We start from the raw sequence: 25,773 nt of genomic DNA, 5'->3' as shown, positions 1-25,773 counted from the left end.
CCTCCGTAAGGTCGAAGCCTGGAACTGCCTTCAATGCTGAACCAACCAAGAAATGACCCGGCGTTAATGGATCGAAGTTCGATGGATCGTCGCTCAGTGGAACCAGCGGACGTGAGTTAAGGCAGGCTTCAATTTGAGTTAACAAAGTTTCCATTTCGTCGTAGGCTAATGTGCGTATTCCCAGCACTTTGATGAAGTGTTTTTGCGCTGATTTAATGGCAGCTTCATATAAGCCACCGAAGTGGGAGGCTTTCGGTGGATTGAAGTGCCACTTGATGCCAAGTTCGGTGCACTCTTGTGCGATGGTCTGCCGGTGGTGCTTGCTTTTAACCAGTGCTCGTAGCTCTCTGTCTGCTCCTACGAAATTTGTCCCATTGTCGCTGTGTATGTTGGAACATAGTCCCTGGCGTGAGACGAATTTTCGGAGTGCCTGATGAACTTTGCAGTACTGCACAGCCTTCGTGCAGAAGCACACAAAGACTGCCACGTAGGCCTTCCTAGAAGCAGCTCGTCGATGGATTGGTTGCAAGTAAATTGGACCCCAATAGTCCACACCTGTCGATGAAAACGGTCTAGAAGCTGTAATCCGTGAGGCAGGCAGTTCAGCCATAAACTGCTCGAGTAGCTTGGGGCGAGCTCGAACGCACACGACGCAGTTGTGGACAATTCGACGGGTCAAACTCCTGGCCCCTAAGATCCAATACCGGAGCCGTAAGATAGTGAGAAGTAGTTGTGGTGCAGCATGTAGGTGCTGCTCGTGGTAGCTTCGTACAAGAAGTGCTGATAATGGATGAGATGACGGAAGGATAATCTGATGTTTGGCATCGTAGGGCTGAGGTGCTTGCTTCAATCTGCCTCCAATGCGAATCATCCCGTCAGTCGAGAGAAAGGGATAGAACCATTTGATTTTTGAATTCTTCCCAACTGCAGTAGCTTCCATTCTTCACCGAAATGTTGCTGCTGAACCAATCGGATTAATGTTGCTTCTGCCTCCTTCATTTCTTCTGCGTTGATTTGGATCTCATCCGGTCGCTCTTCTTTGATGCGATGACAATTTCTGGCAAATCTGCGGCAATATGCAACTATCCGCAGCATTCGATTATAACTGGAGAATGAACGAAGGTTCGGTGACTACAGTTGTCAACGCTGCCGGTGTTTTGCGTGCTTTTGGGATGCTGTTGTATCTTCTGCTGGGTCGATCAGATGTGCAGGCCATTCTTGTTCGTTGCGTCGCAGCCATGGCGGTCCATACCACCAGAGATCGTTGTTGAGAATCGATTCGGCGGTCATGCCTCGAGAAATGTGATCTGCGGGATTTTCTTGGCCAGCGATGTGATGCCAGGTGCAATTCTCTGTACCCAACTGGATTTTCGAGACACGGTTGGCCACGAATGTTGTCCAAGTGGATGGTGATGATAGTAGCCAACTGATGACCGTCGTTGAGTCGACCCAAAAGAAGGTTTTTGCTTCTAGTTGAAGAGACGATTTAACCTTTTGATACAATTGAGTTGCGATGAGAGCCCCACACAGTTCCAACCGTGGGATACTTTGTTGCTTCAAAGGAGCCACCTTGGATTTCGTTGTCAGAAGAGCCACATTAACGGTGTTCTCCGCATTCGTCGATCGCACATATGCACACGCTCCGTAAGCATGCTGTGATGCGTCCGAAAAAAAGTGAAGCTGAATTGACGTTGGATTGGAGCATAAAATGTGTCTTTGGATTTTAAGCTCGTTCAATAGTGGAAGCTGCGAGTAGTAGTTGATCCATCGTTCCTTCATGACCGGTGGGAGTTCTACATCCCAACCCCAGGTGTTTCCGTTTTCATCCTTCATGGTCCATAGTGACTGCATGTAAACCTTTGCTGTTGTGACGACTGGACCCACCAGTCCGAGAGGATCGAACAGTTGGGCAATGAGAGATAGTGCCATTCGCTTGGTGAGTGATGATGTTGTACCAGGGGGAGGTAGCTCGATGCGATACCGGAAGACGTCAGATGCAGGTTCCCAGTGTAAGCCCAGCGTTTTTATGCATTGGTCAGGTTGAAGGTCTACGGATGGCTGTAGAGCACGATTTTCCGGAGGTACATCTTCGAGGACGGCGTCTTCGTTCGATGCCCATTTACGTAACTGGAATCCGCCCTTAGCCAGTAACGAATCCAATTGCTCTCGTAACTTCGAAGTTTCAGTGACGTTGGGTCCACCGGAGAATAAGTCGTCTACATAGAAGTCCTTGCAGAGAACTTCTGCCGCCTCGGGGAAATTTTCTCGTTCATCCTCTGCTAGCTGTTTAAGTACCCGTGTGGCGAGAAACGGCGCGCTGGCTGTCCCGTACGTTACCGTTTTCAGTTCGAAAGTGAGGAGGGGCAAATCGGGAGAGGGTCGCCAGACAATAAGTAGAAGAGGTGTATCGCGTTTGTCCACCAGTACTTGCCGGTACATTTGCTTAACGTCGCCAGTGAGCATTATGGGGTGCTTTCGTGAACGCATCATGATTGATCTCATGTCTTGTTGGACGATAGGACCGACCATTAGAGCATCATTTAACGACAGTCCAGTCGCTGACTTACACGATGCATCGAAAACAACTCGGACCTTTGTGGTTGAGCTGTCTTCTCGAACCACAGCGTGGTGAGGAAGATGGAAACACGGTACCGGTAAGTTCTCGTGGTTCTGTACACGTTCCATGTGACCAAGATTGTAGTATTCATCCATAAATTCGCAGTATTGTTTACTTAGGCCTTCGTCACGAGTCAGCCGTCGTTCTAGCAGATGAAAGCGCCGGATTGCTGTGTTGCGGTTGTCGCTCAGGTTGACCAATATATCTTCCTTCAGTGGAAGGCGAACGATATAGCGCCCTTCACAAGCAGCTTCTTCAACGGAGTAGCAAGGTGTGGATTCATCTTCTTCCAATGACCAGAATCTTTCCATAATTTCAGGTAGGTTTGACATGGTGGCTACGTTGGAAATGACAGGCGTGATTGGATGACAATGCGCAGATCGCCCTGATATTACCCAGCCGAAAGTTGAATTCACGAGAACCGGCAGAGATTCGCCTAGTTGAATTCTGTCCGACGAGTTAAATATGTCAAAAAACACTTCAGCACCCAAAATGAGGTCGACAGGATTGGCTTGATATAGAATGCTGGATCAGCGAGCTGCAGTTCCGGAGGAATTTTCCACGACGTTATGTCGATCGATGTGGACGGCAAATCAACGGTGAGTCTTGGAAGAACGAGAAATTCTACAGTAGCGACGAAATCGGAGGCTAGAGAACGAATGGTGGAAATGAATTTTTGTTGAGCCTGAGTGGATGACCGACCTATTCCAGCAATTGGTAGAGAGATTTTCTTTCTCCGAACCGTCAGCGATTGGGAAAGGGTCTCCGTTATGAAGCAACACTCGCTGCCCGAATCCAAAAGTGCACGTGCAGCGTGTTGAACTCCGGTATCGTCGACCAACATGACTACTGCTGTGGCTAGCAGAACCCTTTTACTACTCTATCCTGCTGAAGCGTAGCTGGTTGGATCGATGGCTGTTGCTGAGACGGTGGGATTAGACTGCTGATCTGTTAAAGGAGAGTGATTGACGGTTGATGACTCTGGTTTTGGTTTTCCCGCATTCGAACCATCGTTGGCACATAGTTGAGTATGATGACGGCTGCGGCATTTCCGACAGGTACTAGATGAAGAACAATCCTTCGCTACGTGTCCCTTCCGCAGACAGTTGCGGCAAAGCTGGTGACGTCGTACTTCTTTCTCTTTCTCCTCCACGCTCAGGTTCGAAAATGATGAGCACATGTATAAGGGATGGTGATCACTGCACATTAGGCACTTTCGAGCGTTGAGCTGAGCTGCACCATGACTAGCAAGTGGACGAGTGGTTGGCTTCTTCACAGTGGTGACGGTTGGATTCTCGATGGTCTTGACCTGTATGGTTTGTAGCACATTTACACGTCGATGGATGAAGGTGGTGAGAGCTTGGAATGAAACTACATTCTGAGTAGACGCGTACTCTTCCCAGTCTCTCCGAGTTGTGGGATCTAGGCGAGTGCTGAGCATCCGGACGAGTAAGATATCCCAGCACTGAGTTTGTTCTCCGAGTTGTTGAAGCACTTTCACATTAGATTCAAATTTCTCCACCAGTGAGTGGAGTTCTGCTGCCGACTCCCGCTTTATGGTGGAAAACTCGAACAGTGCGTCCACGTAAGTCCGTTTTAAACGCACGGGGTTTTGATAATGATCTTCGAGCAGCTTCCAAGCAACCATATAATTATTGGCACTGATCTGGATTGTTTGAATGAGTTTAAGGGCATCTCCAGCTAGGGATGATCGCAAATAATAAATTTTTTGTATGTTTGAGGGATCAGCAGACGAGTGGACCAACGAGATATAGAGATCATGAAAATTTAGCCAATTGTCGATGTTTCCGTTGAAAACAGGGAGCTTGACGTCAGGGAGTCGCACGTGTGAAGCGGAAAAATGGACATGACCAGCTGATTGAGAACTAGGTGAGCACGGTGTTACTGGAGTTTTATTGTTGGCGAGGAGAAAGCCTTTCACTTTATAATACGCAGACTCAAATTCACTGCGTGATTTAAACTGCTGCTCTAAGCCCGTTTCATCTAGCGATTCCAATTCCGATTGGGTTTTATTGAAATCCACCCAGAGTGTCGAGAGATGCTCCAGTCACACTGGAACTTGGTTGACATCAGTGTCCACGTCGAACTCGTCCATGAAGGTATGGATAAGCGCGAATGATGTTTGGAGGCTACGTAAGCGCACCTTGAGCGCCTTGATCCGACGTTCCAAAGACATTTTTATCTGGAACTGGAGAACAAGACCAGGTAGCCCAAACGAGAGGAAGGTTAAGAGTTTGGAAATATAATTACCTTAAATAAGGCAATTCAGTGCCTTGTAATAATATAATTAGCAGCAGCAGCGTTGTAGCAGAAGATGAGGTAGAAGATGGCGGAAAATTCGTTCGCAGTCCGATGAATTGAACTTCCTTCAGAACACAGGCACAATATGGCGAAGGTCCACTGGAGAAACCACGTTTCTGGATGAACGGAGTGTCGACGCTCATCCGGCTCGAAGGACCAGATGATAGTATCAGCGAGAGCAGCACAGGTAAGTTTCAGGTGTACACTTTTCCCAGTGGACGTCTTCAGGTTCAGGTAAGTATTTCTATAAACTTTCTTTCAGATGCACTTAACTATTAATCTTCACATGCAGGTAAGTAGTTTTTCTTCCTTTGACTGAACTCAATTACACATTGTTTGAACTAAATTAAATGCACTTTATTAAAATTAAACTTCAGTTTATATTTCTTCTGCTACAATTCTACACTACTACAAATTTCTAATGATGATGGTTTCAGCACAACAGATGATGATGAAAAAGAGATCTTCCACTGCTTCGTAGATGCCTTTTATAGTTGCTCCATAGGAAGTACGTTGTCCCGGAAATGTAGGCGGCATGTAGGCTGTCATGTAGGCTGTCATGTAGGCTGTCACATTGAGCAACGAAGATGGATTCTATGTCGACCTAATTCGACTATTGGCGAGTTACGATGCAAATGACATAAAGATAGCGCTGAAGACTCCTTCGTGTGCGAACACAATGCTTGTTTTCTTGACTGCATATCTTATAATATTCTAGAGATTTTGAGCTAATGTTACATTTCCATTATTATCTTAGACATGTAATTGAATTTTGATACGGTTTTTTCATGGAGATGCATATTAGAAGCATTTTCAAAAAGTTTGTAAAAAAAATTAGGTTGAGTTAATAGGTATTATGCCCAAACTAACGGTGACCCATCTCGCCCCGTATGGTCTTTTTGCCCCCATCCCCATATCAATCTACGAAGAGCTGAAATAAAATGAATAATTGATATCGATGAATCCAATATTTCATGTATGTTCTGTTTCTTTTTCTGAATGGGTGGATTTTTCTTATTTCACTTGAAGTTCAACATTGGTTAGTCCATGAGGAAATATGCTGTTGAAGTGATTAATAAAAAAAACTAGAAAATAACCATCTAAAATGTAGAACAATACAATGAAAATAATAAAATTCAATATGTGCCTCCCTTAGATCAGCCGGTAAAGGCACAGCTATCAAGCAACAATAAGTGGAATCAACAATATAACGAAGTAGCTGGAGTCGAAATTTTATGTTAATTCCCCATGGAGTATCCTATTTGTACTCTCACGCCTTGCATTAATTTACAGTTTTCCAGTACAGTACGCTGGCAATCTTCTGCTACTCTGCTATAAGAGTAGGTAAAAAAAACCTGAAAGAATATATTAATTGAACCAATATGCGTCAGGGTGTCTAATCGTACTGCATTTGTCTTGCACTATTTATGAAATAATAAAGTTGCAATATTTTCTATAAAGCAAAACAATAACACTAGTTTACAAAACAACATAAAAAGTGTGAACTTTAGTGGTTGACCAACGTTTCTAATGCAAAATCCTACGCTGAATTCAATGCCGTGGTCAGAAAAAATTAAAGTAGAGCCATTTTTGAGATATACAAAATTTTTGAATTTTGGACAAAAGTACGATTACTAAAATGTCAATATCTTTGGAACTAGTGCACCAATTTTAAATCTTTTTTATGAAAGTGAAGCTAAATAAATTTGCTATCGTTCACTAGAATATTATGTCTTAATTAAAAATTTAATTTTGAAGTCATTTAATAATTTACAGCATTTTTTTTTATTTTTCCTGGGAATTTTCCATAAAAATCTAGTTTTAATCAACATTTTTAATGGGATAAAAAGATTCAAAAAATCATTCCATAATTTATTCTTAAAGTCCATTAAAAACTGGAGAAAATGAGCCTTTAATGGATGAAATCGGTTGGAAATTGTCGAAGTTATGAAATTTTTTGTAAAATCATGGAAATTGAATGTTCCAAGATTGGCCGTTGTCCCGCTCCTAGGTTCATGCACCACTTCCAGTAAGCCTTTCTGCGGACGTGTACGCATACGGTGCATTTCACTAACACTACCAGCTGTCACGCAAAATTAAATGGGATATTTTCAACAATATAATTTACGCTAGTGTTTGTGAGACCGCTCGGCGAGAACCTAACGCAACCAACTCAATTTGACAGCTTTCTTTCTTTAACATTGCTTAACGATGTATACGACAAAACGTGAATTCAAGTGTAAAAATGATCCTCAAAAGTTTTGTTACGCGTGGGGCAACTATATATTTACAAAATCGGTCAATTTCACTGCTTCGTTGCAAACTGCATACAGGCTTTATTTTAAAATTGATCCTGGAGACTTTGACAAACCGTGGATTCCAAAAGTATTATGTAGTTCGTGCAAAACGTGCTTGGCTAGGTGGATGTCAGGCGCAAGGTAAATTGATTTTTTGAATAACTTTCAAATAAACAATTTATGTACAGCATGGTAGTGCTTTGTTCTTTCCTGATCGACATTATCTTACTTCATCTATTTTTGATAAGTGTTAATGTCTTACTTACTAACTCACTTATTTGTTATCTGTCAGTCGCTATTTGTCCTTTGACATGCCCACCATATGGCGTCGACCATTTTGTCATGCAACGGATTGTTATTTCTGCTTGACAAAAGTTAAGCAACAAGGACGTCACAAAACAGTTGAGTATCCACAAGTGGCTTCTATGACAAAACCTGTTCCACATTCAAGTTCGGTCCCGTATCCTGTTTATCCAAAGCGGAAACGAGCGCCCTCTATTGAATCGACCGTTACAAAAAGTGAGGAGGAATTCAAGGAGGAATGCGAGGAAGACTTCGAGGTGGAAGTGAAAAGAAACCCAAAACTGTTTACACAATCCGAATTTAATGATTTGGTGCGAGATCTCGACTTATCGAAGGAGAAATCCGAATTGCTGGCATCACGCTTGAAAGAACACAACATGCTGAGCAAGGAGGTCAACATTTCTTGTCACAGGAATCGTCACAAGAAATTTGACAAATATTATTCTACAAAGGACAAGGCATGTTTTTGCCATGACGTAAACGGCTTGTTTGAAGAGTTTGGTGAGCCATATGATCCAGCTGAATGGCGTTTATTCATCGATAGCAGCAAGTTGAGCTTGAAAGCCGTTTTACTGCATCAAGGGAATGAGAAACCTTCTATTCCATTAGCTCATGCCATTAATATGAAGGAAACGTATGAATCAATGGCTCTATTGCTCAATTTGATAAATTACAATCAACACAATTCCGATTGTGTTCCGATCTTAAAGTGGTTGCCATGTTGACTGGATTGCAACAGGGATACACAAAATATATGTGTTTTTTGTGTAAATGGGACAGTCGAGCTCGTAAGGAACACTACGTCCGAAAAGATTGGCCAAAACGGGATAATTTTACAATTGGTAAAGACAACGTTAAAAATGATCCTCTTGTGGTAAAAGAACGCATAATACTTCCACCACAACATATAAAACTTGGGCTATTCAAAAATTTCGTCAAAGCGTTACAAAAAGAAGGGCCGGCATTCCAGTACTTGAAATCAGTATTTCCAAATTTATCTGACGCAAAGATAAAGGAAGGTGTATTTGTTGTCCCACAGATCAAAAAACTGCTCAATGATTCCGCATTCAATACAGTTTTGACACCAGATGAGGAAGAAGCGTAGAAATCGTTCCAGCGTGTTGTCACAACCTTTTTAGGAAATTTCAGAAGCCCAGATTATGAGGAAGCCGTCGATGAATTGCTGAAAAATTATGAGAAAATAGGTATAAATCAAAAATATTGTGTTTGTTACATATAATTAATTTCAAATCCTTTTATTTCACTGAACACAGGTGTGAATATGACTTTGAAGATACATTTCCTACATTCTCACATGGATTTTTCCCCGGAAAATCTTGGTGACGAGAGTGTTGAGCACGGCGAACGTTTTCACCAACAAATGAAGATGATGGAACGTCGTTACCAAGGGTTTTGGGATGAAGCAATGATGGGTGACTATTGTTGGTTTCTGATTCGAGAAACAAGTTCAAAACATCGAAGACAAAGTCATTCGATTCTCAATCATTTTTAATAAAACCTAAATAAATTTCTTTTGTATCAACTCGGTTTTAAATCCTGATATGCCTTAATCAAATTGATATGTAGAGAAAAGAATCTCCCATGAAAACTTTACATGCGATTTGGATGCTTACAACGACACCTAGAAAAGGAACTCTAAAGCTGTTGTATTTCAGCAACATTTTTAAGTGTTTTACAAAAATGCTCATAACTTCGACAATTTCCAACCGAATTCATCCATTAAAGGCTCATTTTCTCCGGTTTTGAATGGACTTTAAGAATAAATTATGGAATGATTTTTTGAATCTTTTTATCCCATTAAAAATGTTGATTAAAACAAGATTTTTATGGAAAATTCGCAGGAAAAATAAAAAAAAATGCTGTAAATTTTTAAATGACTTCAAAATTAAATTTTTGATTAAGACATAATATTCTAGTAAACGATAGCAAATTTATTAAGCTTCATTTTCATAAAAAAGATTTAAAATTGGTGCACTAGTTCCAAAGATATTGACATTTTAGTAATCGTACTTTTGTCCAAAATTCAAAAAATCAAAATTTTTGTATATCTCAAAAATGGCTCTACTTTAATTTTTTCTGACCACGGCATTGAATTCAGCGTAGGATTTTGCATTGGAAATGATCACCACCTTACCGAGTTCAAAAATGCTGTAAACTAGTGTAATTAATGACATATTGGAAATAATTTTAAATTATGCAAAATAATATAACACGATGCAATACAATATAATATAATAGGGGTATTCACAAAGCGCATCGTAAACGTATAAACCCTCGTAAATGCGTAAACTTCCATTACACTCAAATTGACCCTGCTATTTTTACGATAGTGTATATGTTTACGATGCGCACAGTGAATACCCCTAATATAATATAATATGAAATGTATTGTAGAAAATATAGTTAAGTGAAACATACGAGTAATCTAAGATATGCAAACAATATATGTACATATAAAAATGTTTAAATTAGTCTCGGTTTTTGTGGATGTATTAGTTGCTGCACAGGTCCATATAAGCTGATGAATATATTATGCCACGCTCCAATGGGGTAGGGGGAGTTTGTTATATTTTGTGACAAGCAATGAGTTTGAAATGTATGAATGATATAAATTATAGATATAAAACCTATTATATCGATGCAAGGATAAGGATGCAGGAATAAAATTTATGAAATAACATTATATGATAATGAAATTTATACATTGATATAGAAGGATCATCGATTTAGCGAGAGATATATATACTATAGTACACTGATATATTAAACTATTATCATTTTGCTTAAAATTTAAACAATTTGACATTGAACTTACTTCAATCATATCAAATGATTAAAAATAATTATATCTTGCTAAAAACTAATCATCTGATATTAAACCCAATTTAATCGTGGTTGATTAAATTGAATATTATCATGTGTGAATAAATGTTAAGCTAATGACTGCTGTCGAAGTAATTATGACTCGGAGTCAATAACGTGAAGCGGGAATTTGCATACTTATTAAGCTTTTTTGATTTAATTTATTTTTGAGTGTAAGGAAGAGGATTTTTTTTATCTTTATTTACTACTACTACCGCGAATCATTATTCTTGTGCTCACACTTTATTGCAATTGGCGTTGATGGCACCTTCGAAAAACCATGTCTTCTAGCAAAGATCCGAGGGGGACGACTCTATCTAATATGCAGAAAAGATTGTGGTTTGCTGTTGGTAGCTGCGCGCACGCTGAGTCAGCGTTGCCAGATATACCGATTTCCGAACTAGATATCGATATACAGATAAGGATCCTCAGAATACCGATTTATACCGATTGTTTTAAATAATCAAAATGATTATTGCCTGCCCGCGCTCAGAATTTCGGAGAAAATTTTTGTGAGAGATTTGTATCTTTTTGAAATACCTAATTTTTTTTTAGTTTATAAAATTCGAAAAAAATCATCTCTTTTGTCTTATGGATACTCTTTCGATTAATATTTCAAGTTCCTCCCCGTGTTTGGCTACTCATTAATCGATAAACAGTCGATGGCTCTTTCTAGTAATTCTGGAGAATCGGGAAATACTTTTTTAACATTATTTAACTTCCTGAATTTTCTTCAAACTTTTCCCTGGAATTTTCTTCCACCTTACATCGTAAATTATGTTTCAATTTCTCTCGGAAACTTATTTCGACTTCCCTTGGAAGCTTCTTCAGCCTTCGCTCGAATGATTCTTTCATCTTCTCCCACCAGTTTTTTTTTTCAACATTCCCGGAACTTCAGTGATGTTTTCAGATTTTTATTGCGGATCCACACTAGCTGCAGGAACTTTTAAGAAATTCTGAAACTTCAGAAAAGTCCAGACTTTTGAGCAAGTTGCGATAAATTAAAGAATGTTTCAATAAATCCTGTTAAAATTGTAAAACCCGGTCCAGTGAACTTAAGGAAACATCATAAATTTTTTGGATACTTCACAAATCCAAAGATCTTCTGGAAAATTTTATGGTCTTCAGGACAGTTCCATTAGTTTCAGGAGAATTGAGAGAACTTTAGGAAGCTCCGAGAATATCAGAACAGATCAATAAATTTCAAGGAAATCGCTGAAATTTTAAAGGAGTTCCGAGAAACTCAGGCAACTTCCGAAAACTTCAGCAATGTTCCGAGGGGCTCATGCAAATTTAAGAAACGTAAGGAAAGTTACATGAACATTAGCACGTTGTGAGAACATTTTATGGGAAGTTCCGTGCTTCCCAATGTGGCAGTGTCGATTACATAAAAATTAGAAAAATCGAGAAGATCAGAGAACATCAATGCTGATATTACAATAAATTCTAGAAAATTTTGAAAGTGCTTAAGAAATTTTGTAATCTTCAAGAAAGTCTAGAGACCTTCAATGTTGATTAGAGATATTCTGGTAGTCTCTTTATAATCAAGGAAGTTCCAAGTATTTCAAAGATGATCAGGGTTCTTCAAAACAGCTCGAGGAAATATGGAATATTCCTAAGTACATGTCAGGAAGGTTCCAAAAAGGTATAAGTCATTGCGGGGTCTTCAGAGATGTTTTATGACCATTTGAAAAAAAAATCTGGATCATTAGAACATCCCCCAGGAGCTCTTTCTTCCAGAAGTATGTCCTTGTATCTTTCGACTCTGGCTTCTGGCGTAAGCGCTGTGGTTTCTGACTTTTTCCAGATTTTTTATTTCAATCTACCTTAGGAACTTTTTGCCTGCGTTTCCAGGAAGTTTCTTCCGTCTTCTCCAGGAAGTTCAATTAAACTTCTCCTAGAAATTTCTTTCGTCTAGTTCTGGAATTTTGTTCAGTTGTTTTTTGTTTACTTCTATTGGAAGGTTTTCCCGAGCTTCTTCTGGGTTCCCCTGGAAATGGCCACTGCTGGAATTTATTTCCGATTTCAGAAACTTTTCTGCTTTCCCTTGAATGTTAAATCTGATTTTTTTCTGAACGTTTCTTTAAATTTTTGCCAGAAGTTTCTCAATTTATGTCTTGTAAGTTCCGCGGATATTTTTCCGACGTCTCTCAGAACTTTCTTCAAATTTCCTCCAGGAGAAATTCTTTCCTTTTTCTCTGGATTTTGTTTTCAGCTTCCTCTAGAAGTTAATTCAAACATTCCCGGAGTTTTCTTCCGGAATTTCCCGATCATAGTCCAAATGGCAAAATTTTCACTTTCAAAAGCGGTAAAGATATAAAATTAATTAAAATAGTAAATACCGATAAATACCGATTTTTTAAAACCTTTGATACCGATAAGCTTTAAAACATTCTGGCAACGCTGCGCTGAGTGAATAGAAAGAAGATTGGTGATGATTCTGAAGATTTCCTGCAAAAAGATGATGCGCGATGCAAGTAGATGCGACAAATGAAAGAAGATTTTTCGAAGATTGATTCGCTAGTGTGAGATTTGTTGAGCATCTAAACTTGAGATTTAGATGTGTCGCCCCCCTCGCAAAGATCGACCGTTTCTAATATTCAATTGCACTGTAACTGGAAAGTACCCATGAATGGGTACATTTTCATCCATTTTGAAGTAAAGTAGGTTAACCCATTTAATGGGTAAAAAAATTACCCATTAATGGCAAACCAAAACCCATAAATGAGTAATTGTTACTCATTAGTGGGTAAACTTTACTCATTAATAGGTATTTTTACCCATTTAATGGGCTAACATACTTTACTTCAAAATGAGTGAAATTGTACTCATTAATGGGTACTATACAGGCTTGATGAAGCCTCGCTCGCGAGTTTGAAACTAACCGAGTGTAGCATTTTTCTGAGGAGTACAATCAACAATCAATACGAAACTAACGATTTTAAATTGGCTCACTACTTGACTAGCCTATTGGTCCCAAGCAAACGATTAACGTATCCCATTCTAGTCGAAATTCTAGTACTACACAATGTTTGTTTTGATTCGCTATGAAATTTTGACAGATAAAATGAGGGGTTATTGGTTTTTCCTATGTTTCGAGGGGTGAATCGATTAGCTTGGGACCGAAGATAGTAGCAGAGCTGAGCCAAAAAGTTGAGCACGTTTCTTCGGGACCTACTGGTCTTAGAGTTACCTCTATGGTACAATGCCTACTGCCAAATCATTCCACTGAGCTTCAGAGCTTGTGAGCGAGGGGGGATAAAATGAGAGTGAGGTTTGCTGCCATTTATGTTCATGTTTTCTATCACACGCTCTTACCACAAACGAAGTGACAGACGGAGCGGCTCGAAAATTTTGGTGACTAACCTGCTATTTCAATTTTTCAGTGTACCACATGGCAACACCACTATTACTAGATTGTACCACATGGCAACACTACTACTGGATTGTACTAGCATTTTCACCAAATGTATTAAAATGTTTTGGTTCTATCTCTTTCACTCTACTCAAAACTAAAATGCATAAAAAAATGACAAAATGATACACTCTTTGCACACTGTCAAAGAATCATTGTACACAAAATCAACTTTGTTCAAATCAAAACAAAAAAACTAACCCATCTGGTGGAAGATGGCACAAGCTTTCAAGAAAATTCTATTACAGTGAACCACATTATTTTAATGGATTTCTTCACCAGTTAGTCGTCTGTCACTTCGTTTGTGGTTGTACTACCCAAGCAACACCATTTGTTTCTCAGCGAGTAACAACAACTTTAGTGTGACTAATAGATGGTCTAAATTATGGACAACGCACCGCATATAAAACTTCATTGTACCTTAAAAAGCGCAGAAGGTGGAGTCTCTTTGCAACTTATGTTTGTGGCATAAGGTGTTGCAAATAAGGTGCATGTAACATGATATTTGAATGACACAAGTTGTAAATAAGGTTTTAACTGACTCAACTGCAATGTTTTACTGAAATATTTAAAACAGTACTGTGATCTTTTCCAATACATGTAAATGACATTCAAGTAAACCACATAAATATATTGGATATTTTTGTGAGGTGATGCGGAAAAAGCATATTGATGTTTTTATTTAGTCTGCAAAATCAGAGATGACAATCGTAGAAAAAGTCATTTGAATAAAAGTATGACATTAATTACTTTAAAATATTGATAACTAGTCCATTTTTCAAACGCATCTAGTTTTATGGAGAAATTATACATTTTGCTTCGATTAAATATACACGCCTTCAAAAACTTACAAATTTATGCCACAAATTTGCAGCTTAAAAATATGTCGAAATAAAAAAACTGATCTCTAAATTAAAATATTTATATTCAAACTATTGGAAAACATTAAAGCTGTAATAAGTATTTTATGTTCTTATGTTAATATGAAATGCAAATGAATAAATTGAAAAATAAGTTTATTATGTTTATTTCTGGTGGATTACATATGGCTGCCAGTCTTACCAACAACTTTCTTATAGTGTACATTGCGGGTCAACATGTTCAGTACAACCATATTTATTTGTTTGCGAATGTGATCAAGTTTTGATTTCATTCTAACCGAATTAAATTAGCATGATGATGAGTTCTTAATTATGTTTAAAAAAGTAATAATCAATGGGATGGTCAGTGGTCACTCTACATAATGTACCCAGGCACTTTTTCGGCTCTCTAAGGCAAGGCAGCGCTCTGTTGTGAGCCGATCACTGACAAGATATTCTGACAAGCTGGTAGATGCCACACTCCGTCACATCAGTGGGCAACACCTACCAGACCACTATTTCATGAAGTGTCCAACAAGCTTTACAAGTAACAAATCAATCAAGGCCTAATAAGTGATCAGCTTTTTTTAAACCAAATAAGCTTTTTTATGCAGTACCGATAGATCATATTAATTTTAATTTTTTAGCTAACAGAAAGTTTATTGAACTCAAAAATGCTTAAAAACTAATTTAAAGAAGTATTTTATGCATATCTTTAAACATAAACATATATATTTTTTAAATAAAATAAATGGTATAAATTTTTATCAATTTCAAAAATCAATCAATCAATAAGTTAATAAATAAATGAAATAAAAACAAATTGAAATAGCCTGTAAACCAATTGGAATTAATGACTTTAACAAACAAAGCAAACCCCCACTGTCTATTGCTAAAAAAATGCTAAAACTTTCATTATTTTGTCATTTTTTAACAGAATGTAAAATTTGCAGTTAGCAACCCTTCCCCCGAAAGTCTTTCTAAGATTTTAAAATTTTCAGAAGATCGTTAGATATCGATTTGGGTAAATTTTTACATGCATTTGCGCATTTGATGTATTTGGAGGTGTTTTGGCATTGAATCGCTTAAGATAAAATTTTCACCTACTACATTTAATGAATGAAAATGTCAACCCCCCCCCCCTCCCTCCATTCCGTTACTAAATTTGTGGATGATCCCAAATGTTGGAAAAGATATAAATAATCCACGAAAATCATTTTTTCCAAAGATTTCATAGAAAATTAGCATCTAACAATACGCTTTCAATCTCATCGAATAAAGTTAGACTCCCAACCAAACCCAAAGGTTGATTTTCCGCGGCTTTTGAGTCCATCTTTGTGCGATGATGTCTGAAAAAATGTATTTAACCATGAATATTCTCTTAAAAAAATGAGAAACTTGAGTGGTTACGGATTCCAAAGACGGTCGTTGGAGATCAGTTGTGGGACTCGTATGACTCCCGGAAACAAGAAACAAAAATTCAACTCCAAATAAATAAACCAGCTTGCTGCTGCGATTCATCTGGTCAATGCATAAATCCTTGCTCTTTGACCCCTTGGTCGATCATAATATTACTATCCATTAATTAGTGAATGGGATCGATATTTCAACGCTTAGAGTTCATAATTCATACCCTAAGGATTCAAACTCCCAGTTTATTGGGAGAGAATTAAAGCGATTTCACTACGTCGATTACGCAAACCGTTAGACTTCTTTTCATAATCATCTAGTCATCATTCACTGGTCTTTTAAAAAATAGCTTATAATTATAAAGCACAGATATCTATCGAAATTTTGACAAAATACAAATCAAAGCCTTCACCTAAATAACATCACACCATAAGAAAATAGAGTCAACCAAAATGGAGAACTTAATATAGTACTTTAATGTCCTGCACATCAAAACGCCCTCTGATAACCATTAACAGGTGTATCATTCTTAATTGAATTAATTTTTTAATGTTTGGAATATTTGTGAACATAATTTCGGTCGGTAGTGTACGGTTCATCCAGATATAATCGAGCTCACTGAGCTGTTGCAAACATGTTAAATAGTATGTTACAATAATGTAGCTGTTTTTCAAGACATCATGAAAAGTTCACAACAAGTATTTACAGACGGAGCGGCTCGAAAACTTTGGTGACTAACCTGCTATTGCAATTTTTCAGTGTACCACATGGCAACACCACTACTACTGGATTGTACCACATGGCAACACTACTATTGGATTGAACTAGCGTTTTCACCAAATGTACTAGAATATTTTGGTTCTATCTCTTTCACTCTACTCAAAACTGAAATGCATAAAAAAATGACAAAATGATACGCACTCTTTGCACACTGTCAAAGAATCATTGTACACAAAATCAACTTTGTTCAAATCAAAACAAAAAAGCTAACCCATCTGGTGGATGATGGCACAAGCTTCCAAGAAAATTCTATTACAGTGAACCACATTATTTTAATGGATTTCTTCGCCAGTTAGTCGTCTGTCACTTCGTTTGTGCTTCTACCATCATCCACCAGATGGGATAGTATTTTTGTTTTGGTGTTGCACAAAGTTGATTTTGTGTACAATGATTCTTTGACAGTGTGCAAAGAGTGCGTATCATTTTGTCATTTTTTTTATGCATTTCAGTTTTGAGTAGAGTGAAAGAGATAGAACTAAAACATTCTAGTAAATTTGGTGAAAATGCTAGTTCAATCCAGTAGTAGCACAAACGAAGTGACAGACGACTAACTGGCGAAGAAATCCATTAAAATAATGTGGTTCACTGTAATAGAATTTTCTTGGAAGCTTGTGCCATCATCCACCAGATGGGTTAGTTTTTTTGTTTTGATTTGAACAAAGTTGATTTTGTGTACAATGATTCTTTGACAGTGTGCAAAGAGTGCGTATCATTTTGTCATTTTTTTTTTTGCATTTCAGTTTTGAGTAGAGTGAAAGAGATAGAACCAAAATATTCTAGTACATTTGGTGAAAATGCTAGTTCAATCCAATAGTAGTGTTGCCATGTGGTACAATCCAGTAGTAGAGGTGTTGCCATGTGGTACACTGAAAAATTGCAATAGCAGGTTAGTCACCAAAGTTTTCGAACCGCTCCGTCTGTCACTTCGTTTGTGGTAGAAGCTTCTAAGAAAATTCTATTACTGCGAACCACATTATTTTAATTGATTTCTTCGCCAGTTAGTCGTCTGTCACTTCGTTTGTGGTATCATTTTGTCATTTTTTTATGCATTACAGTTTAGAGTAAAGTGAAAGAGATAGAACCAAAACATTCTAGTACATTTAGTGTTGCCATGTGGTACAATCCATTAGTAGTGTTGCCATGTGGTACAAGCCAGTAGTAGCATAAACGAAGTGACAGACGGAGTGGCTCGAAAACTTTGGTGACTAACCTGCTATTTCAATTTTTCAGTGTACCACATGGCAACACCACTACTACCACAAACGAAGTGACAGACGGAGCGGCTCGAAAACTTTGGTGACTACCCGCATAAACGCGAACCATAAATTGACCTTACCTAAAATGGTTAAAAATTGTTTATAATCCCTGCTAAACTTTAACTGAAATGGTTATGGAACTTTACATGAACGTTTAATGATAAAGTTTCAACCTTATGTATTATGGTTTTTTGGAACTGGACCTCACAAATAATGGGTTGTTAAGAACCATTACCATTCCAAATTCTTGTTTTCTCCATACATTTTCAGAAAGAGAACTATATAAGAACGTTTTTACTTATGATTTGAGAACATTAATGGTAATGGTTATGGTAGTCAGTAAGGTCCATTAATGGTTTTGTATTATCGCTCAACTTTACGTGGAATATATCGTGAATTGGTAATCAGTAAATTACAGGCAACCAATTCGCGATATATTCCACATAAAGTTGATCGATGTTACAAAACCATTCGTGGACCTTACTGACTACCATAACCATTACCATTAAAGTTCTCAAACCATAAGTTAAAAGGTTCTAATATAGTTCTCTTTCCGAAAATGTATGGAGAAAACAAGAATTTGGAACGGCAATGGTTCTTAACAACCCATTATTTGTAAGGTCCAGTTCCAAAAAAACACAATACATAAGGTTGAAACTTTATCATTAAACGTTCATGTAAAGTTCCATAACCATTTCAGTTGAAGTTTAGCAGGGATTATAAACAATTTTTAACCATTTTAGGTAAGGTCAATTTATGGTTCGCGTTTATGCGGGTAACCTGCTATTTCAATTTTTCAGTGTACCACATGGCAACACCACTACCACAAACGAAGTGACAGACGGAGCCAACCTGGTCTATACAAGGTGTGGAATTGATGGCCTGTACGTATTGGTGCAGTTCGTTTTTCACTCGGCTTTCAGTCGGCTTCGCACGATTTGCTTCTTTCGACGCTCAAACACGCTCGTAGTTACGTCATAACGTTTGTTTCAATCAGCGTTTGCATTGGAAATTGAATATGAATTATAGAATTTCTGTATGAAGCCAAAATTTATGAATGTTTTTCTACTGAATTTTGAGATAATGTATTGATTATTTTATTAGCACACTGTATACCATGAAAAAGCAGCCTGCTGGTAAGTTTTTGCCCGTTTCCAAGTAAGGAGTTCCTATAATAATACAAAACGCCTGCTGATATTTTCCGTAAACTTTACAAAAGCATACAAGCAAGCGCAATCATCATGCAAACATATCTAGAATTTGCTGTACTTCATATTTCACAAATTTTCTTTCGACTGCTATAACGTCGTGGTCATCCTCTCCCGCAATGTTACCTTTTTCCCACTACCAACCCATACGTGAGGGCTAGATCTCCACACCTTGTATAGACCAGGTTGAGACGGAGCGGCTCGAAAACTTTGGTGACTAACCTTCTATTGCAATTTTTCAGTGTACCACATGGCAACACCACTACTACTGGATTGTACCACATGGCAACACTACTACTGGATTGAACTAGCATTTTCACCAAATGTACTAGAATATTTTGGTTCTATCTCTTTCACTCTACTCAAAACTGAAATGCATAAAAAAATGACAAAATGATACGCACTCTTTGCACACTGTCAAAGAATCATTGTACACAAAATCAAATTCACTTCGTTTGTGGTTCAAATCCAAACAAAAAAAACTAACCCATCTGGTGGATGATGGCACAAGCTTCCAAGAAAATTCTATTACAGTGAACCACATTATTTAAATTGATTTCTTCGCCAGTAAGTCGTCTGTCACTTCGTTTGTACTCTTACTCTCACTCTGGGTCTCTGAGCTTCTTGCGTCGAACAAAAAAGTCATCCGGAGTCTCGAATCAATGAGATACAGAGAGAGGTGAAGCAGATCGTGAAATATGGTTGTATTAGTAATCCAGAAAATCAACCTAAACGCAAGTAGTGACGTCACTAATTGCATGTATCATACAGGGGTTTTACTCACACAACTTAACCGACTGCTCCACCTCGGTAATCCAGCTCATTGGTCTCGAATAGCATACCTCACGTCAAATCATCCTCTCGCTGAAGTTCACTCTCCCTCTCTCTCGATGAGTTTTTGTTTACTTCTTCCATATTCCTGCCGCCACTCACTTGAGGTGAGGACTGGCTAAACTCGCAGGACAAGAGTATTTAAAACCTCCAGTGAGTATGAGGAGTTTCAGCAAGCCTGGTACTATAATGTAAGAATGTGAGAGAAAGGGTAGTATGAATACCGATGTGCGGTAAAAAAGGTGAGGAGAAAGGAAACTAGTGGACTCTTTCATTCTGACGAAGTTCTTATGCAACAGCAGACGTGACGTCACGTCTGTTGCTGCGTAAGAAGACGCGAGAACGAAAGAGTCCACTAGTTTCCTTTCTCCTCACCTCTTATACCACAAACGAAGTGACAGACGGAGCGGCTCGAAATTTGATTTGACGCACTTACATTTACAATTTTCGAGTGTACCTCACGGCAACACTATCTACTCATATGTACTAGATTAAACTAGGGGGTACCGCCTGTTATCTCTTTTTTCTCTAACGAAAATTGAAAGGGAGAGCCTGTTGTCAAACAGCATGTCATTATATCGCTTCTTTTGTATAATGAAAGACCATAGGCCAAAATGATTAGGGATGAACACATCGGGTTAACATTTGCTTACAAGTAAACGATGTTGAGCTGTCAATGACTCGCGCTTGTTGCAATTGTTGCTACAGATTTCTTCAGTCCGTGCTAGAAGCCTAAGTCACAGTCATTCGCGACCGAGAAGACATAGACATCGTTGTTGGACGCCAAATAGAACCCGGCTATACTCGGTATGCTGGTATACATTCACTCCTCCGTAGCGGAACTGGAAGGATCCACCCAAGCTGCCGGATATCAGTTTTGTCTGCTCCAGCTTCTTCTTATTATTCTGCAGAACCAGACAGTGTGAGTACTGGTCGTGTTTGCCAAACCAACCGGTGGAATACTAATCTGAAAGCCGATTTCTTAGGCACGTTGCATTTGTCGCAGTAGATCGTCACTTGCCGCTGCACTTCCATGGAGCGGATTACAATCGCCGTGGCAGTAGTTTCGTCGTACAGATCGATCACTGGATCGATATCAACCCGATAGGTATGGCCGGCATACTTCGCGTAGTGACGCTCGCTCATGTCACGGGGAATCCTTTCCGAACAGGCGGCGCATTGAAACTTCTGTACGAATCGATCGGGACATAGGATTTGATGTCACGCTTTTGTCTCTTGCTGCCTCGACTGCTCAGCCTCTTCTTATTCATCATTCCAAACATTTTCCGGTACGGGTGCGGGTAGTGGATGTCCCTGTCGAATTGGTTGATTAGACGAGATCATCGTCATCGACAAGTACCAGTTATCAAACTTTCCAGTTATCATGCAGATGAAGTTTTCAACGGATTAATCTCTTCCACCTATGCAGCACAAGCTCGGTTAACAAGCTGCGGCAAGTTTTTACGTCGATGCAAATGGGAAATTGGAATTCAATCTGAAATTGAAAACCAACCCTAATAAAATTGTTATGGTTATTTTGCTTAACGACGTGTTCGGGGTATCATCCAAACCATTTGTTGAATAGTTTTATTATTTGGGTTTTCGTTCATGTATGGTAGTTTTTTATTAGGGAAACAGTAAAAAAAAGTTGTTGAATATTACAGCAGATAAGCTGCACATAACATATACACATTAATCCAGTCAGTAATGTTTTACTGGGTTTTTGAATTGCGGACTGTTCGAAAAAAAATTAAAACTCTGCAGGAAATTCAAAAATGTGAAACTTTTTCTGAACTTGTACAGATAAAGTTCTGTTAATCTCATTTCTTTTTTTTCCTTTGATTTGTTTTTCGTCGATCTGGTTTTCCGTACTGAGCACCAATGCTACCGATGCCAGCACTGATAAAAATCCCCTTATACCTTTTGGCAAATTTCCATTGCTGATTATTAATAAAATGTATAAGGCTACCACCAACCAATTTGTTCCGAACGGCCGGAAGACCAAGCTGAGGCATGGGATGCTCATTATGCCCCACTTGTTCACTATGCCCCTCTCATAAAATTCACTATGCCCCTTCCATAAAATCACAACGAAAATCATGGTATATGAGAAATGTACAATAAAAAGCTGCATGGCACAGTTTGCCCAATCGGCGGGGTACTTTTTCAAGTGCCCTTTGTGCAACAACAAGGACGACTTTAGTCAGCAGATGCAGCAGCGTGGCATTTATATGCCACTGCCACGAGGAACTTCCGTCGAAAACTTCGAGGAACTTCCGTCGAAAAATTGCTTCGAGCCAAACCGGTCGTATCAAATCGTTGACTTCTTCGGATCCAGGATCGCGTCAAGCGGTTGGGTTCCAAACTCAAGGAACTACTCATCCTTCCCATTTATGCCAATCTGCCGTCGGACATGCAGGCGAAAATTTTCGATCCAACTCCACCGAACGCCCGGAAAGTCGTACTGGCCACCAACATCGCCGAGACATCACTAACCATCGATAACATAATGTACGTGATCGATCCGGGCTTTGCAAAGCAAAATAATTTTAACTCCAGAACCGGGATGGAGACCCTGATGGTCGTGCCCATTTCGAAAGCGTCTGCCAATCAACGTGCAGGTCGAGCAGGGCGCGTTGCCCCTGGCAAGTGCTTTCGTCTGTACACAGCCTGGGCATACAAACACGAGCTGGAAGACAACACCGTCCCGGAAATTCAGCGCATAAACCTGGGCAATGCCGTGCTAATGCTCAAAGCTCTTGGAATCAACGATTTGCTTCATTTCGATTTCCTCGATCCTCCACCACATGAAACGTTGGTTTTGGCATTGGAGCAACTTTACGCCCTAGGGGCATTGAATCACCACGGTGAACTGACCAAACTTGGACGACGGATGGCGGAATTTCCGGTCGATCCCATGATGGCAAAAATGCTGCTTGCTAGTGAAAAGTACAAATGTTCCGAGGAGGTGGTGGCCATCGCTGCAATGCTATCGGTGAATGGAGCCATCTTCTACCGACCGAAAGATAAAATCATCCACGCAGATACGGCCCGGAAGAACTTCAACCACATGCACGGGGACCACTTGAGTTTGCTGCAGGTCTACAACCAATGGGCCGAATCGGACTACAGCACTCAGTGGTGTTACGAAAATTTCATTCAGTTCCGTTCGATGAAACGAGCTCGCGATGTCCGGGAGCAGCTGGTTGGGTTAATGCAGCGAGTCGAAATCGAAATGGTTTCCAGTCTGCCGGAAACGACCAACATCCGGAAGGCTATTACAGCCGGGTACTTTTATCACGTCGCTCGGCTCTCCAAGGGGGGTCACTACAAAACGGCCAAGCACAATCAGACGGTGATGATCCATCCGAATTCGGTACTGTTCGAAGAACTGCCTCGTTGGGTGCTGTACCACGAGCTGGTGTTTACGACGAAGGAGTACATACGGTCGGTGATTGAAATCGAAAGCAAGCGGCTGCTGGAGGCGGCACCGCCTCGGGCACCGCATTACTACAAACCGAAGGAGCTCGAGGATTCCACCAATAAAAAGATGCCGAAAACGATCGGTCGGGCCACGCTGACCGAGGCGTAGGTTGTGATGAGACGGTTTGGGGTAAGTAAAGAGCATTTTTCGCACTATGTATTCAACGGGAATTGTTGTTATTTGCGATGACATTATCCTACCTAGGGTGTCGGGTGTAAATTAGTGATCTTTAGGGACAAATAGGTGAAATATAAGGTTGCTGCAACCATGCTATATTGTATGTCAGTAGAGAGCTTCATAAGGCTAGCCCGTCTAATCCCAGTCGCGCTCCTTTCCGTTTCTTCAGGTCCGGTTAGGTGGATTAGGTATTCTCTTGCACGCCGAAGCCAACTGCAGGGCTGTTACAAGTGTCGCAAATTTTGTGCGGTTTTATAGCTTTTGAAGTGCGGATTTTGCGGAAAGCTTATCGACATTGAACACATTTTTTTAAATGATATTTTAGCTTGCCCAACCAACTATTAATAACTTTACTGCTTTACTTCTTTATTAAATAATAGAAGGTCTTTCTAAACGTAGATTTTCCTGGAGTCTTCAAATAATTAGAATCGAAACTTAGTTGAATTAACCCTAAGTGGAACTTAGGGCTTTGCGCCAAAGCAAATCTGAGATGGCAGTCCACGAATACCTCATATTTGCGAATTTAGCGTAGTCGTAACAACGCCGTCCTTGACGGGAACTAACAAAGTTTATACTATTTCAAACAATCGCTGATAGGAAGTTTTTTCGCCAAGTGAATGATGAAATACTCACAATGATTTCACTGTCTAAGATTTATTGCTGTCTCTAATAGCATATGTAGCAAAGCTATACATTATTTTTCTCTCGTCTCAATACCTACTTACTACCAAAAGTGGATGTGTTAATAACACAATCAATGATTAACAATTCAAAAAAAAAACCCTCACTGAATTCAACCATACACAGCAGAACATACAAAATCAAATCTCTCTTTAAAATATGCCCCGACCCGTCCGCTCTAATGCTGCGACCACTGGATCGACTTGATGTCGATACCTTTCTGGACCATCTCCCACAGCGAGGACATCTCTCGGAGTCGAGTCACGTGCTTGATGCACTTTTCAGCTATGTAGTCGATTTCCTCGATGGTGGTAAACCGTCCGATGCCAAAGCGAATCGAGCTGTGAGCCAGATCTTCGTCGGCACCAATCGCACGCAGCACATACGACGGTTCCAGCGAAGCCGAAGTGCAAGCCGACCCACTCGAGAGGGCAACGTCTTTCAGCGCCATCAACAGCGATTCACCCTCAACGTATGCAAACGACAGATTGATACATCCGGGATAAGAATGAACTGGATCGCCATTGCGGATGACTTTCGGTAGCGATGCGAAGATTTGGTCCATCAGGCGTTTCGAGAGGAACTCCATCCATTTGTGATCGTACTCCATTTCACGGCTAGCGATTTCACAGGCTCCCCCAATCCAACGACCAGTGGAGTCGGAACGGTTCCACTTCGAATGCCACGCTCCTGGCCACCTCCGCTCTGAATGGCTTCCACACGAACTCGAGGACGAATGCGAGTTGAATGCGAGAGGCTCCCAAACATACAAACTTTGCTCTTTCATTATCACGACGTTCTTATGCATAATCTAGTGTGACGTAACATTGGATCATGCGTAAGAACACCGTGAGAACGAAGGAGTCGACTACATTCTTTCTGCCGCACCTATAGTACCGCACACGGTTCCCGCGCTGACTGTTCCTTACTTTCTCACTCTAATCAAAATTTCCTTCGATGAGTGAGAAAACAGCACCCCGTCAACGCGAGTGAGAACGCGAGTTGCCAGATCATTGCACACAAAACCAACTTGAATTAATTCAAATCAAAAATACTAGCGAACCTGGCGGTGAGCGGCGGAAAGTGGTCTAAAATTCTATTACAGAGAACCACCTTATTTTAATTAATTTCTTCGGAGAAAGTCGTCTGTAACTTCGTTTGTGCTTATACCGCACATCGGTATGAATACCACCATGTTTCACGCACATCAACGCTTACTTATGGGACTTTTTTTTTTTTTTATCTAGTT

At 39.7% G+C, this 25,773-nt stretch overlaps 2 protein-coding genes and 1 pseudogene across 2 annotated transcripts; 1 reads left to right on the top strand and 2 right to left on the bottom strand.

Annotated features, from left to right (window-relative positions):
• Positions 1-1,140: 1,140 nt before the first annotated feature.
• On the bottom strand, positions 1,141-2,949 carry LOC135704729 (uncharacterized). Its single transcript, XM_065226212.1, has one exon. The coding sequence runs from the start codon at positions 2,947-2,949 to the stop codon at positions 1,141-1,143; it is 1,809 nt and encodes a 602-aa protein (XP_065082284.1).
• A 2,003-nt stretch (positions 2,950-4,952) lies between these two features.
• On the top strand, positions 4,953-23,774 carry LOC135704728 (pre-mRNA-splicing factor ATP-dependent RNA helicase DHX16-like). Its single transcript, XM_065226211.1, has 3 exons — positions 4,953-4,957; positions 5,011-5,173; positions 22,521-23,774. The coding sequence occupies exons 1-3, from the start codon at positions 4,953-4,955 to the stop codon at positions 23,772-23,774; spliced, it is 1,422 nt and encodes a 473-aa protein (XP_065082283.1).
• Positions 23,775-24,438: 664 nt separating this feature from the next.
• LOC135704685 (cysteine desulfurase-like) lies at positions 24,439-25,314 on the bottom strand (annotated as a pseudogene).
• Between the last annotated feature and the right edge of the window lie 459 nt (positions 25,315-25,773).

Source organism: Ochlerotatus camptorhynchus, unplaced genomic scaffold, assembly GCF_037179485.1.
Source record: "Ochlerotatus camptorhynchus isolate MF236.1 unplaced genomic scaffold, CSIRO-AGI_Acam_v1.1 ptg000246l, whole genome shotgun sequence".
In the NCBI taxonomy this organism is placed as follows: domain Eukaryota; kingdom Metazoa; phylum Arthropoda; class Insecta; order Diptera; family Culicidae; genus Ochlerotatus; species Ochlerotatus camptorhynchus.
Note: the sequence above shows the minus strand (reverse complement) of the source record. Positions and strands in the feature narration are given on the sequence as shown.

Coding starts and splice junctions, on each gene's coding strand:
- LOC135704729 (XM_065226212.1), bottom strand. CDS start 2,949: ATGTCAAACCTACCTGAAATTATGGAAAGATTCTGGTCATTGGAAGAA.
- LOC135704728 (XM_065226211.1), top strand. Junction 5,174..22,520: donor GTGGACGTCTTCAGGTTCAG/GTAAGTATTTCT, acceptor CTTCGGATCCAG/GATCGCGTCAAGCGGTTGGG.